Below are 14,898 nucleotides of genomic sequence, written 5' to 3' on the forward strand. Positions count from 1 at the left end.
TGACATCCAGGGTGGTGCAGCGTATTTAAGTGGAAGGACTTGGATCTGAATCCCAGTTTTGCCACTAATCACCTGGGTAATCTGAGCAAGTCCCCCCTGGGCCTGTTTTCTCATCTGTAAATGAGGGTTTTGATAACTCCAGAGGACCCAGGAAGAAGCCCACCGCCGGTGACCCCTGACAGAGAACTAAGCCTGAAGGAGCTCCACATTCTGGAGATGGCCAATCCTGCTCCAGGCTCAGCCTGATGGTGCAATCATTCCCAAAGCCTCACTTCCTTTTTTTTCATTTTTTTTCCTCAGTGGGGAAAATAAAGACTCATTAATTTTAAAAGGTAGAATGAAATAAAAGTTCCATTAAAAAAACAAACAAACAACAGGGGGTCGCCATGGAGGTCCCTTCCGCTGTGGAGGTGCCTAGGTAGGGGCCACAGCTCTGTGCTGTCCATGAGGGACAGGAGGAGGGCGGGTGGCCAGTCCCCACCACGCCCGGCTGTGTGATGTGAGAGGAGTCTGCAGGCCCCAGAGTGGACATTACCATTAACAGAGTGGACAGGAGTGACTGTGTGTGTGTGGGGGGCACACTCTGGGGCCTGTGGGGGTGGGACCCACTTCGGCCGCCCTCCTGCGCATGTGCACGCTCCGGGGTGGTCACAGGGGCTGCAGCAGTCTCAGCGTCTGCAGCAGAGCCCCGGGCTCCGCCGACGCCAGGTACTGGCAGCAGAGCCAGTCCTCAAGCTCCACGGCGGCGCCGTCGTCCAGCGCCTTCTCGGCCAGCTTCATCATGAGCAGCGCGCGCTTCATGTGCAGCCAGTTCTGCAGCGGGCCCTGCAGCAGCTCGTGGCGCGGCCCCCACAGCAGGCACTGCAGGGCGCGCCTGGCCTCCGCGATGTGTAGCCGCTTGATGGGGTCGGCCTCGAGCAGCCGGTGGGCCAGCCGCTGCAGGCCGGCCGAGTAGAGGGACAGCGCGGGCAGGGGAGGCAGGTCCTCGGCGCGGTAGTCCTGCTGCTGAAGCTGGGTGCGCTCCTCGAAGGGGTTGGGCTGGTGCAGCAGCTCGTAAATGAGGATGCCCGTCTGGAACTCGTCGAACTTCTTGTACTGGGCGGCCGCCAGGATCTCCGGGGCCAGGCGCGCCTGGGTCCTCCTCTGCTGCTCGTCAGTCCCCCAGGTGCCGCCCCGGGCCTGCTGCCGGGCCTGCAGGAAGTTGCTGATGATGAGGCGGGGGAGAGGCTGGTCCCCCGGGGAGGCCCCCGGGCAGGGCGCCAGCAGCAGGTTCTCCAGGCACAGCGCCCGGTGCGTGATGCCATGCTCCTTGAGGCTCTCCAGCCCCTGGCACAGCTGCAGCAGCAGCAGGCACACCCGCCGCTCGTAAGCCTCGGGCTCGGTCCAGTGGCGGGAGGCAGAGTCCCGCACGAAGTCCGCCGCCGTCTGCCGCGGCACCTCCCGCGTGATCACCACCACACAGTCCTGGTCCTGGGGCTCTTCGGGAGACGGCAGCATGCTGGACGGCACCGAGGCTACGAAGTGGCCACAGTCCTGCTGCAGGTTGAAGTGAACCGGCACCGACAGGGCACAGTAAGAAGCCCCCTTGGACACGGGCATTTTGCAGATCTACGGGAAGAAAGAAGAGAGAAGTCAGGGCGGCCGGTTCCGTGGCTGGGCCCGGGCCCAGGAGCTCTCTGGCGCCCAGATTCCTCCCCTGAAAGACACGAGGGCTGCCCTAGCCAAGCGCTTCCACAACAGAAGCTCAGCCCTGTCTTTCCCCCCTACTCCCCCCAGCCTCAGTTTGTCCATTTGTAAAAGAAGTGGCCGATCTGATGAGCTCTAAACTCTTGGGATCCTAAGCTCCCCTCTCCACAAAGCAGGTTGTGTAGCGCTCCTGGGATCAAAATAACTTGCGATTCCTGGGCAGGTGAGGAGGCTTGCCTCACCTCCAGCTGGCCCCCCATCCTGACACTGGCTCCCAATCCTGACTGAAGAGTAGAGCTCAGAGACTGGATGGAAGCCTGCCTCTGCAGCAGTACACTGGGCAAGGGGTCCATCAACTACGGTCATGCTTCCGTTACCAATTTGGAGACGTGATGGACCCTGCAGCCTTAGAGCAGACAGACAGCAGCAGGGCCACATGTTCGCAAGGCTCCTTCTCTAAAGCTCTATGTACCTTGTGGGATCTTCTGGGCCATTGGGGGGGGGGGGGGGCGGGACATTTGTATTTATAATTACATAAAAATGATAATAGAAAAAAATTAAAAATTAATTTTTAAAAAAAATGTAAAAGGTCCAGTGGAAATAGGCAGTAAAAATTTGATTAATATAACCACTTGGAGTGGGACTCAGATCAGGGTGGCAGAATCTATACTTGTTGGGACTAGGATGTGCTAGATAGTTCCAGACTTTTCCTGACCTCATATTTGTTTGCATAGTATCTGTTAAAATATTTCTCTAAGAAAAAAAGAAATCCAGGTATAAGCTGCTGTGTGTAATGGGTTGAGGGGTGTTGGGTCCCCATATGGAGGAGCAGGGTAGAATGTGGCAGGTGGTACTACTGTGTGTGCCCTCACTGACAGCCAATGATGTCACTCTATAGCTGCTACTGGCTCACTTCTTTATTGATTCACATCCTGGGTTCTAAAGCAAATATTCTGATATTTCCTTACATGTTAATAGAAACAAGCAATTTTCAATATTAATCAGTTGGAGAATTTGGAGAAGTGTCTTTTCCCTATAAGCTTATCTTGTTGATTCATGAGCAGATCAGTTGCTCCTTTTGACTTGTTACTCTGTACATTTGTGTCTTAACTCATTGTGACTCCATTGACTTAAGTCCCCTTTTCCAGTTTGTGCTTTCTCCCTTGGAGTGAGAGGTCCCAGACACCAATTAAAAGTTTTGTTTTTTTCCCCCCCAGACCTGATGTCAGGAGGACCTGAGTTCAAATTTGACCTCAGACACTTAACACGTCCTAACTGTGTGACCTTGGGCAAGTCACTTAACCCCAAATGCCTCAGCAAAAAAAAAAAAAAAAAAAAAAAGTTTTTTTCCTCCTTCTAAACAGGAATCTGTATCCGGATGACTTCTCCCATGAAACCTAAACTGAGAATGAGTAAAAAAGGGAGACTTTTGGGAGAGAGACACAGATGCAAAGAAAAAGATAGAGACAGAGAGAGGGGGGTTGTGGAAAGAGTGGTCTCAAAATCCAAAAGTGACTTGGAGCCAGAAAAAATTCTAGCTTTGACAGTAACTGTGTAACACTGGTTAAGATATGCAAACTCTCTGAGACTAAGTTTCATTTCCTGCAAAATGAGAATAATAAATAATAATAATATCTATATTACACAATTATATGTAACATTAGGGACCTTGGTTAAAACTCCTAGAGGGTTCTTGCTTAAATGAGGTCATGAATTTATTTTGTGAACATTCAAGCATCATGCAAATGTTAATACAAAGGCTGTCTTCTCATATTTACTGGTTCTAGCCAGGGCCAAAAATTCCCAAAATGCACTTGGGTTCCCTTGGGAAGCACCCGGGTTTTAGCTGTGCTCATGTTTATACCTCCTTAATTAACCACGAACAAAACCTTGGAAATGGGCCAGCAATGGCAATCCTGGGCTATTCCTTGCCAGCTCCCAGGTAAAAGTTGTCCTTTTGCCTTCTTGGGAGCTGATGGGGACAGATAAGCCTTTTTCCAGTTTGGAGGATAACTGTCATTTGGAGAGAAGTGGGACTTAAAGGTTTTGCTCTCAGGGAGAGGGAATAGAGCAGCCCTCAGGATACCTAGGTTCTCTATCATCTAAGTCAAAGTAGATATGTCAGGGATTCCCAGTTCAGGTTTTCTGACATCCTAACTAGGTTGTCTCTCATTTGTCCAACGCTATCATAAATGTCTCAAAAAAAAAAAAAAAAAAAAAAAAAAAAAGGCTGACCAACTGTGATGAACTTGGCTCTTGTCAACAATGAGGAGATTCAAGGCAATTCCAATAGACTTGTGATGGAGAGAGCCATCTACACCCAGAAAGAGAATTATGGAAATAAAGTGTGGTTCAAATCACAGTATTTTCACCTTTTTGTTGTTTTTGTTTGCTTTTTTTGTTGTTCTCTTTCCTCTTTTGATCTGATTTCTTCCATAGCGTGACAAATACGGAAATATGTTTAGAAGAACTGTACATGTTTAGCCTATATCAGATTGCTTGCTGTCTTGGGGAAAGAGGAGAAGAAAGGAGGGAAAAAATTTGAAACTCAAGGTTTGGCAAAGATGAATATTGAAAACTATCTTTGCATGTATTTGGAAAAATAAAATACTACTTAAAAAATCATAGGGGGTTAAATAGAGAAAAACTTCTGAGAGGACTGAGAAGTCTTAAGAGCTGAGCTTCTTAATAGTCCCCTCAAAAATGCAATAGAAACATCCAAGCTAAACTACCAGAGAGGAGGAGAGTTGGAAAGCTGGAGATATACCACTTTGGAGATTCTAGAGTTTCCCTTCATATACCCCCAAGATGGAAAATCTAAAGCCCAGGAAGTGTAACAGCTGCTGGCCCAGAACCACATAGATAGGTAGCTCCTTGAATGCTAAATTCAGCACTCTTTCCGTTATAGCAGGTTCCTTTAAAAATGCTTTTTAAAAAAAAATGAACAAAAGAGCTCTGACCCAATGAAAAAAAACATGGCTACAAAGGAGCTGGGGAAAAAATAACAAAAGAAAACTAAACGACATTAATAAAATACCAGAAATAAGACCAAAATTTTCTGCTGATAATAAACTAGTTAGTCAACACATGGAAGAAATTGGAAGGAGAAATGAAATTTGCCAAAGAAAGAAATGGAGAATAATGTAGAATCAAACAATATGTAGAAATATCTATGGAAAAGATCAAATGATGGATCTGAGGAAACCAGAATTAATTCCCTAGAAGAAGGAATGGCTAAAACAAGAGCAGATGGGAAAATACTTGGCATGGAAACAGAAAAAAAAAAAAAAAATGACAGGTCTGGAAAGGAAAGCAACAAGGAGAAATATACAGATTTTAGGCCTAGCTCCAAACTACATGCAAGGATGTAACTATTTCATTTCAGGAAATGGAATAAGAAACATTCTCAAAGATAGTGAAAGAATTCTGAAATCAGGCCCCATTAATTTGGAAGATAGCTTGGAAGATAGGGTGAGAGGGCTAATACTTTGTTTCCCCCCAAAAAAGAAAGAACGGCATTTAAAGAAAAATAGCATAAAAGAGAATATAGGAAGTCCAGAGCAAAATGGACAGGTAAGAGCAGACTGGAATTTAAATACTAAATTGATTGAAAGAGAAGCAGTTCTGTGTGTGTGTGTGTGTGTGTGTGTGTGTGTGTGGTGACTAAGATCTGCTCTACTAGTTTTTTGTGAAATCCTCTTTCTGTTCTATTTTGGATTTGTGTTTGTTAAGTTCAGAGTACATATTTTTATTAAACAAAGAGAGGTGAGGGCCTCCTCATAATGCTTACCTCCCTGCCTCATTTTTGTTGACAAATACACATCCCTTAGAGATTATAAAGCACTGTGAGTCCCCTAGAGATAGGGAACCTTGGGCTTCGATGGATGGCTAGTGGGCCAAAGAACACAGCAAGAAAAACAATACAAATCATCTATTTTTAAAATGAGGGAGAAGTTCTATGAATGCCCCAAGGGCAGGGGCTGTTGATATTTTTTGTTTGTACTCTCAGTACTGAGCACAGGTTTGGCACACAGTGGGAGCTTAATAAATGCTTCTTGACTGGCGAGAATTGCAGGAGACATAAACCTTTGGACACAGCTACTGAAGTGAAGAAGTGGATGTCTGGTCTTTGTCTCCCCCCCCTTTTTTTTTGTTCCATGGAGGTGGGCAGAATAAATGTGGGCAAAACCAAACAGACCTGAATGACCATGTGAATGACAGAAGAGCCTCAAGGCTTTGTCTCTGGCTGGTGATTTTGTCTACAAGGTGGGCACAGTTGGCAAGTATGGGTATGTAGCTGCTCTTGTGGGACCTGGGCCCCTGAGATGAGACCTTGCTCAAGATCACCCTTGGGGTACTGAGGACAGAGGGAGGGATCCAGGAGTCAGGCTGCCTCTTCACTCATCTCCTGTCTTCTGAACAAGTCCCTTCCCAGCTACTGCATTCAGGGAAACCCTATGGTACTGCAGAGAGCCTAGTTCTCACACTCCAGGTTCTCCTGTCAGCTCCCTCCTAGCCAGATTCTGTACTCTTCTAGAGGAATCTTTGGATTTTCTTTGGGCCTTTTTTTCCCCCCTGAGCCAATTGGGATTAAGTGACTTGCCCAGGGTCACACAGCTAGGAAGTGTTAAGTGTCTGAGGTTGGATTTGAACTCAGGTCCTCCTGACTTCAGGGCCAGTGCTCTATCCCTGCGCCACCTAGCTGCCCCTCTTTGGGCTTTTTTTTATCTCAGCTGGAGCATGAGCTTCTGGTGTAGCTTTCTTTCCGCCCGCCCCAGATCCTCAGATTGTCCCTGCCACCGTCCATCCCCCCTCCCTGCTCCTGACAGTGAGCCCTCAGGCTCGGGCCCTCATGCTGCTGCCATGGCCTTCCCTCTCCCCCCCTCCCCCCCCACTCCTGCTTCACATCTCATCTCCCAGGCCCCAGGGTTTACTAGGATCATGGTCTCATTTCCTGTTGCTCCCTCCCATCTGCCCCTGGGTCTGTCCTGGAGCTTGTGTCCACTGCCCTCATCTGTGACAGATCCCTACCATCTCTTCCATGCTGACCACCCATGGCCCAGGGGCCTCCATCTGAGCCGGCCGAGAGTCCGGCCCGCCCAGTGGGAGGGATGTACCTTCACAGCGTACGGCCGGGAGGGGTCCTCGGAGCAGGTGGCGCCGTAATAGACGGCATCTCCCGAGTCGCAGCAAGGCTTGTTGCACGTCAGCTTGAAGAGGGACCAGCTGTTCTCGTTGAAGTGGGGCTCCGTGGCCTGGCTGCCCATGAAGTGGCGCTCGCACCTGGCAGCCAGGCGCACCAGGGACTGGGCGTAGAGGCCGCTGAGCTTGGTGTACGTGGCCTCCTTACTGGTGATGCTGCTGAGGAGGCTGTGGGGCTGCTGCTGGCCGCTGCAGGCCGAGGTCTGGCTGGACACGCTCAGCTGGGAGGAGGAGGGGGAGAAGCCCTGGGACCCCTGCAGCTGGGCCTCTGGGCCCCTGGCGCGGCCCCCCAGCCCAGCGAAGCGAGACTCCTCGGGGTAGCAGATGTTCGTTTCCGAGTGGCTGGGGTTCAGCCTGGGGCTTGTGGTGCAGCGGCCTGGGGAGCCCTGGGCCAGGAAGAGGCCGTCGGGGGAGGACGCGGCTCGGCTGACTGTTTTCTTCTGGGGCAGCGGAGGGGGCTGCAGGGACCCACGTGGAGAGCCATCCTCTGAGGGGTGCCCCGTGGAGCCCGCTGGAGGGAAGGGGGAAGGGCAGGGGGCCGGCTCACAACAAAGCCCTGAAACAAAAGAGCAAAATCATCACCCTAAGTGTGGTGCTGGGTCAGTGGGGGAGGGGGGTGCCAGGCTGGGCTATGGGTTCCAGCAGCAGGAGGGAGACCCTGTCTCCCTGACAAAGGAAGGGGGCGGGGAGCTGCACCATGCCAGGGGAGCAGAGGAGGACCAAGGGACAAATGTCCTGAAAACAGGAGTGTAATACATACAAAGACAGTGATAAAATACCCAGAAAGTTTGTTTTTTTTCTTGAGAAGCAATGGGGTTAAGTGACTTGCCCAGAATCACACAGCAAACAAATGTTAAGATCTGGAGCCACATTCAGATTCAGTTTCTCTAGACTCCAGGACCAGGGCTCTATCTATTGTGCTATCTAACTGCCCCAAGGCTTTTTTTTTGTCTTGAGAAACAACTGAGGCTAAGTTACTTGCCCGGAGCCACAGCTCTGTCAAATGTTATCTAGTGCTGTCAGTGATGCTATCTAGCTGCCCCAAGGGATGGCTTTTAAAAAAATAATAATTTTTATTTTCCACAAGACATGAAAAGATAGTTTTCAATATTCACCCTTGCAAAACCTTGTGTTCCAAAATGTTCTCCCTCTTTCTCCCTTTCTCCCCACCTCTTGACAGTAAGTAATCCAATATAGATTAAACATGAGTAATTCTTCTAAACATATTTCTACACTTAAGCTGCACAAGAAAAGATCAGATCAAAAGCGGAAAAATGAGAAAAAAGGAAGCAAACAAACAGCAACCAAAAAAGATGAAACTGCTCTGCTTTGATCCACATTCTGTCCCGGTAGTTCTTTCTCTGGATGTGGTTGGCTCTCTGCATTACAAGCCTAATGAAATTAGCCTGAATCACCTCATTGTTGAAAAGAGCCACTTCTTGTTGCTGTGTATATTATGTTCTTTTGGTTCTGCTCACTTTCACTTAGTGAAAAGTCTTTCCAGGCTTTTCTGAAATCAGGGGTTTGAGGTTTTTTTTTAAAATAATGAACTCTTTTGGACAGATTGAGTTGGAGATTTGGGGGGAACATCTACCTCAAAAGGGTAGTCAATGCTGTAGACTCAAAGAGAGGAAGCTAGAGTCAGCTGCCTGAGGAGAGTGAGCTTTTAGGGAATGGAGCAGAGGAGGGTGACTAAAAATATTGTAGGAAAAATGATCAATCATTTTGCTCAGAAAAATTATTTTGCTGTTCCAATCTAACCCTATATCATCTGACCTTGTACCTCCCTAGGGATATTAGAGAAGATTACAAGGTATTTTGGGTTGCCCCCATTTTTGGAAGCATCCGAATCATTCTTGTTTGGGGGTCACCACATCCAGGACTTGTGACGGTGTTTGCTCGAGCTTGTGTTTTGGTCAAGTCGCCCTCTTGGTGACTTTACTTAAATGAGTAAACCCTATATAAAATAAAACTTTCACAGTCATATCCCCTTCCCTTTCCTTTCTCATTCCCTTTCCCTTTCTTTTCTCTTCCCTTTCCTTTCCCCTTCACTTTCCCCTTCTCTTTCTCTTTCCCTTTCCTTTCCCTTTCTTTTTTCAAATTCGATAATAACCTCATAAATTTTTTTCTTAAACTATTTCAGGTTTTGGGATCTGTTCTCATGGACAACAATATCAAGGAAGATTAGGGAGGGGAGCAAGTCCTTTGGAGGAAGAGTCAGGCAAAAGGAGAAAAGCAGTTAGCAAGACAAGGCAAAGCAAAGATAAGGCACATGATGAGATAGGAAAATAGAGCCAGTGGGAGGTGGACAGATGGCAAACCAGGACAAAGGACGGGAAGATACATGAGGGCTACGAAGCAGGACAGAATGAGGAGAAGAAACTGAGACTCTTAGGAGGTGATAACTGGCTATATAGGACTTAACTAGAGGGCGAGGGTCACAGGTGATTACCGATCACAGAACAAGGGTGAAAATCATCACGATGGAAAATGCCATTATCTGTATCTCAGGCTGAGGCAAGTGACAAGGAAGGATGGGAGAAGGAAAGGGGACTCTGAGGGTAGTCTTCACTTTCCACACTGCTAGGAATAATGAAGGATCCCTAAAGCAGAGGTGGGGCTGGGGTGGGAAAAGAAGGGACATGAATTGGAGGAAGGAGAGCTGGCCTTTGTTGGGAAGGAAAGGTTGGCCAGACAACCAGAGCAGACAAAGGGATTTAAAGATCTTTTTGAAGTAGGGAGAGCAGGATTCTCTATGGAGGGGGTAAGTTTGGCCATGGGAAAGCAGAATTTGGACCTCCTTCCCTGAGAATTGGTGGATGAAAGCCATGATTTCAACATGTCCATTGGATAGGTATGTGTTCTTCAAAAGAAAGAGAATGGCTACAAAGAGGTGGGAGCTGGGCAGCATTGTGTACTAAGACAATGAGCTCACAAGAGGAGATCCAGGACTCAGGAAAGCATATAGGAGAGCATTTGGATGATGGTTAAAGGAGAGAGAACCAAGTAACTTAGTCAATGGAGTATACTGCAGCACTACTCAGGCAAAAAGAAGAAATGAGATATTTGGGTAAAAAGATTATAAACTGGAATGAATAGTGACCTCAATTATCCACACTGCTGGACATTTCTCTCTACCAAAATGAAGTAGCTATTATGCATTTCCAGGACATATAAAGAACAACTGAGTAGACAGAAATGATGGGAACCTCGAGAGAATAGAGAGAAATGATGGGAAGAGAAGGAAAAGGATTAAGCACTCCTTTCTAGAATTTGCATTGGAAATCTGGGATTGGTCTGACAGGCAACTTAGGTTTTGGAAAGGAGATTTAATTCAAAGGATTCAGAGAAAGGTTAAGGAAGCTGTGAAGGGCTAAAAGAGCATAAGGTATATCAGCCTAGGAAGGATGAGGATACCAAAGAATGACATTCTGAACACAAAATCATTAATTGCAATGAGGAGACTAGGTGAGATTTGTTTGAAAAGACCAGGGTGGCTGATGGGGACTTAGTTAGAAAGAAGTCCATCTGGCTACCATCAGATATAAGCAATTCCTAGACTATCCTGTTTGTATAGAGTGATTGTGAGAATGGAACTTTTATCAACCTCCATTGTATATCCCACAACCTGTGTGCATCTTTAAACAACCTTTCAGCTATTGATTAGCAAATCTTTAGACAAGTCTGGGATCTGGTCTGCCAGGGGATCCCATCTGGCTCCTTGATCCCTCCCCCTTTGAGTTCCAGCCTTAAAACTTGCCTGATTTTTCAAAGAATCTCTCTCTCTCTCTCTCTCTCTCTCTCTCTCTCTCTCTCTCTCTCTCTGTGTGTGTGTGTGTGTGTCTCTCTCTGTCTCTCTCTCTCCCCCTCCCTCCCCACAGTGCCTTCCCTTTAATGGTGTCTTTCTTTTTACTCTAGCTAACTGGCTAGTCTACTAAAATCCTTTATAAATCTAACCTGCCAGTCAATGATTTACTCCCACCTCATGGAATATTTCCCTTCTCCTGGTTAATTGTGAGTTTCCCTGGGGAATTTGTCTTTTCCTTGCTAACTAAATGCTCTCCCAACTCCATTTCATATTTGCCATTCCTGGTGCTTATTTTACCTTCTATTTTGTCTGTAACCATTTCCCTTAAACAAACCTACCTTTTGGCAAAGAGAATGGCCATTGTGAAGTTGTCACGTGTATATTATAATAATATACATTAGGAATTATTACCTGGGCTCATCAACTACAGAGAGGTCACCAACTAATTTAGATTTTAAAAAGAATTGTAGGAAAAAAGAAGCAACTCATTATCAGCAAACTACGAGCGGTAGGGAAGATCTATGTTAGGGAAAGAGTTCAAGACCAAACAAGGAAAATCAGAAGATAAAACTATTTTACATAAACAAAAATAATGCAGTTAAAATTATGTGTGAAAGTTAACTGGGGAAAATTTTTTTGCAACAAGTTTCTGTGATAAAGGTCTCATTTCCAGGATATCTAAGGCACGGGTTCAAATACATAAGCCTAAAAGCTGTGCTCTAATTGGTAAATGGTCATAGGATATAAAAAGGCAGTTCCCAAAGGAAGAAATACAAGCTCTGAACAACCAATTTGAAAACAAACAGAAGAGGAACTACGGATAGGGTTACCAAAATACATTTAAAAAAGAAGAAGAAGATAAGAGGGTTATTGAAAGGATTTTTATAAATACTCTGAACAGAACAGGAGGAAAGTCTGGTTTTAAAAAACCAGACAAGCCAAGCAGGATAACTGTAAAATAATGTTGATTTTGTTGTCTTCTTAGGATGCAGAAGTTCAGTCCTCTATTCTGGCTCTGTTTTGTATGTGGAAATGCTTATCTCGTTTGGCATTTGATATTTGGAATTTTTAAAAAAGGAAGTTAAAAAAAAAAAAAAAGGTCAGGGGTGTTAAATTCGGAAGGGAATGGTTAAGGGGTGGGGGAGAGACCTTGCACAGGCGTCTGAACTACATACATAATAACTCCATGCCCACAGAGCTCAGTGAGCCCCCAAAGAGCCCTGGATGTCTGGCTCCTCCCTCCCTTTCCCCTTTTAGCTCCAAGTCACACAATGCCTTGCATTGTTACTCAACTATTTCCTGTGTATAGGTCTTGGTCTCTCTCCAAGTAGAAGGGACCAGTTTTACTATTCTTCGGTATCACTCTCGGTGATTTTTACTGTCCTAAGGGCCCTGTAGGCATTTGTAATTACATCCTTACATAAATAAGTAGTTTAAGTGAATGAATGAATGAATGAGTATATGGATGAACAACTGAACTGAATGAACTGTGCTGGAAGGGGGAAAATATTTAATTGGCTAGTTAAGCTACTAAAAAGCTGCTAAAAGGGAATAGAAGCAAGGCCAGGTGAGAGAAAATAAATGGGTGAGCATGGTTTTGGGAGGGTTGTGCCCAAGTGGCTGCATGGGGAAGTCAGTGATAGAAAAAGGTATTTCTTAGGTACGCTGGGGCCAGAGGAGGGCCAGAGGAGGACTAGGAGCTGGGATCTGGGCCCTGGGGTGGATAATGATTTACTGACTGGCCAAAGGGAGAAGATTCAATACAAATATGGCTTCCTGCACAGCCAGGATGGAAGGTGATGTCCTCTGAGCTGCCCGTTTTTTCTAGCCCTGATGGAAGAAATGGTTCATCGTTATAGATCTGTGAAAGGTCACAGAAAAGGAAAAGGCAAGGGCAAATATGGCCCTACTTGGCCCTACTTTCAGAAATGGAAGAGAATAGATAATATTTTTAAGGTGCCTGGTACAGAAGAAGCACAATATCAATACTAGCTATTATTATTAAATAAGGATGGGGCAGAGAGCTTGATTGAGCTTAGAGTGAGCATTCCAGAGCCAATAATTAAAGAAATTGCTGAAGAATATCTAGGAAGGAAACCAAGAACCCAGGCTTTCTTCATCAAGCATATGGCATACCATCTGAGCCACTTTTTTTTCCTTTTTTTGTGCCAGCATTAATAATAGTTAAGGATAATAGCTAACATTTATTTTTTTATTTCTTTTCTTTCTTTTAAATTTTACTTTTTATTTTCAAGACATATGCATGGGTAATTTTTCAGCATTGACAATTGCAAAACCTTCTGTTCCAACTTTTCTCCTCCTTCCCCCTACCTCTTCCCTCAGATGATAAGTAGTCCAATACATGTTAAATATGTTACAGTATATGTTAAATACAATATATGTATACATATTTACTCAGTTATCTTGCTGCACAAGAAAAAATAAGGTAAAAATAATCTGAGAAGGAAAACAAAAATACAAGTGGACAATAACAGAAGGAGTGGAAATATAGCTAACATCTATATAGCACTTTGAAGGTTTGCAAAATGTGTGTGTGTGTGTACACATTCTCATTTGGTCTTCACAATCACTCTGGAAGGTGTTATTATTAACCTCATTTTTACAGAAAAGGAAACTGAGGCAAAGAGTAAAATAATTTACCCAGGGTCACATGACTTCTAAGTATCTGAGGCAGGATTTAAATTTAGGTTTTCTTGACTCCAAGAGTGGTAATTTACCTACTGTGTCAACCTAGTTGCTAAATTTATTAAATTTAGATTAGACACCAGCCCTGAAGTCAGGAGGACCAGAGATCAAATCTAACCTCAGATGCTTAACACTTCCTGGCTGTGTGACCCTGGGCAAGTCACTTAGCCCCAAGTGCCTCAGAAAAAAAAATAAATTAGAAATTAGATTAATTTAAATTAGTAGAAGAGGGGAATGGCATGGATAAGTGATGTAGAATTAGGCAAAGCTTTTGATAAGAACCTGACATTACTCTTATAGAAGAGAAGGTGAGAAAATAATACAATTAGATGCATCCAGAAGTCTGTGTTAAGGCTTCCATGTCAATGAGGCAGGAAGTCTCCAGTGGAGTATTCTAGGAATCTTGCTTGCTCCTTTCTATTCTATTCTTTTTTTTTTTTTTCCTTCTTTTCTTTATTTTATTTTATTTTATTTTGCTGAGATGTGGGATGTGCAGATGACAGAAAATTAGTAAGGTGAGCTAAGAAAGTAGATGGCAGAATCAAGATAGAAAAGAACCTTGCTTGACAGGCAAGTACATTGGGCTGAATCTAAGAAGATGAAATTAAATTGGGATAAATGTAAAGTTTCACACTTGGATCAAAAATTCATTAGCACAAAATATAAGATGGGGATGGTGTAGATAGGCAGTATTTGCAAAATATTTTGGGACCATTCTAGCGAGTAATTTGGAACTAGGCCCAAAAGATTATAAAACTGTGTAAACCTATTGATCTAGTAATACCATTACTAGGTCTATATTCCAAAAAGATAAAAAAAAAAAATATTTATAGTAGCTCTTTTTGTAGTGGCAAAGAATTGGAAATTGAGGGGGATGTTGACCAATTGGGGAATGGCTAAACAAACTGCAGTTTATGATTGTGATGGAACACTATTGTGCTATAAGAAACGATGAGCAGATTTCTGAAAAACCTGGCAAAGTGAAGTGAGCAGAATCAGAACACTGTACACAGCGACAGCAACATTTGTGTGATGATCAGCTGTGAATGCTGCTATTCTCATCCAGAGAGAGATCTGATGAATTCAGTACAGATTGAAACAAATTTTTTTTACTTTATTTTTCTTCTTCTTTTTTTTTTTTTTGGCAACATGGCTAATGTGGAAATATGTTTTGTGTGATTTCACACATACGATTGATCTCATATTTCTTGCCTTCTCAATAAGTGGGAGAAGGGTAGGAGGAAGTGAAGAAATTTGGAACTCAAAAAAAATTTTTAAATGAATGCTAAAAATAAATAGCAAATTAGAATTCTTCTTCTTTTTTTTTTAAACAATTGAGAGTTTTAGTAGACTGCAAGCTCAATGTGAATCAGCAGTCTGAGTGTGATTTGGCAGCTAAAAAACAAAAACTGTATTAAGAGAGCTCCCAGGAATAGGAATGTGATGACTACAATGTCTTTTTTCTCTCATCAGATCTTATCTGGATAATGGGTTCA

At 44.5% G+C, this 14,898-nt stretch overlaps 1 protein-coding gene across 2 annotated transcripts in view; it reads right to left on the reverse strand.

Annotated features, from left to right (window-relative positions):
• Positions 1-333: 333 nt before the first annotated feature.
• PRAG1 (PEAK1 related, kinase-activating pseudokinase 1) overlaps positions 334-14,898 on the reverse strand; it is a 140,757-nt gene continuing 126,192 nt past the window's right edge. For both annotated transcript variants that reach the window (XM_031943821.1, XM_023506585.2), the window contains exons 5-6: positions 6,804-7,444; positions 334-1,608 (exon numbers count right to left, since the gene is read on the reverse strand). In XM_031943821.1, the coding sequence (XP_031799681.1) occupies positions 649-1,608; positions 6,804-7,444 (1,601 nt within the window). In that variant the 3' untranslated portion in view covers positions 334-648. The remainder of the gene's footprint in view (positions 1,609-6,803; positions 7,445-14,898) is intronic.

This window comes from Sarcophilus harrisii, chromosome 6, assembly GCF_902635505.1.
Source record: "Sarcophilus harrisii chromosome 6, mSarHar1.11, whole genome shotgun sequence".
Classification (NCBI taxonomy): Eukaryota; Metazoa; Chordata; class Mammalia; order Dasyuromorphia; family Dasyuridae; genus Sarcophilus; species Sarcophilus harrisii.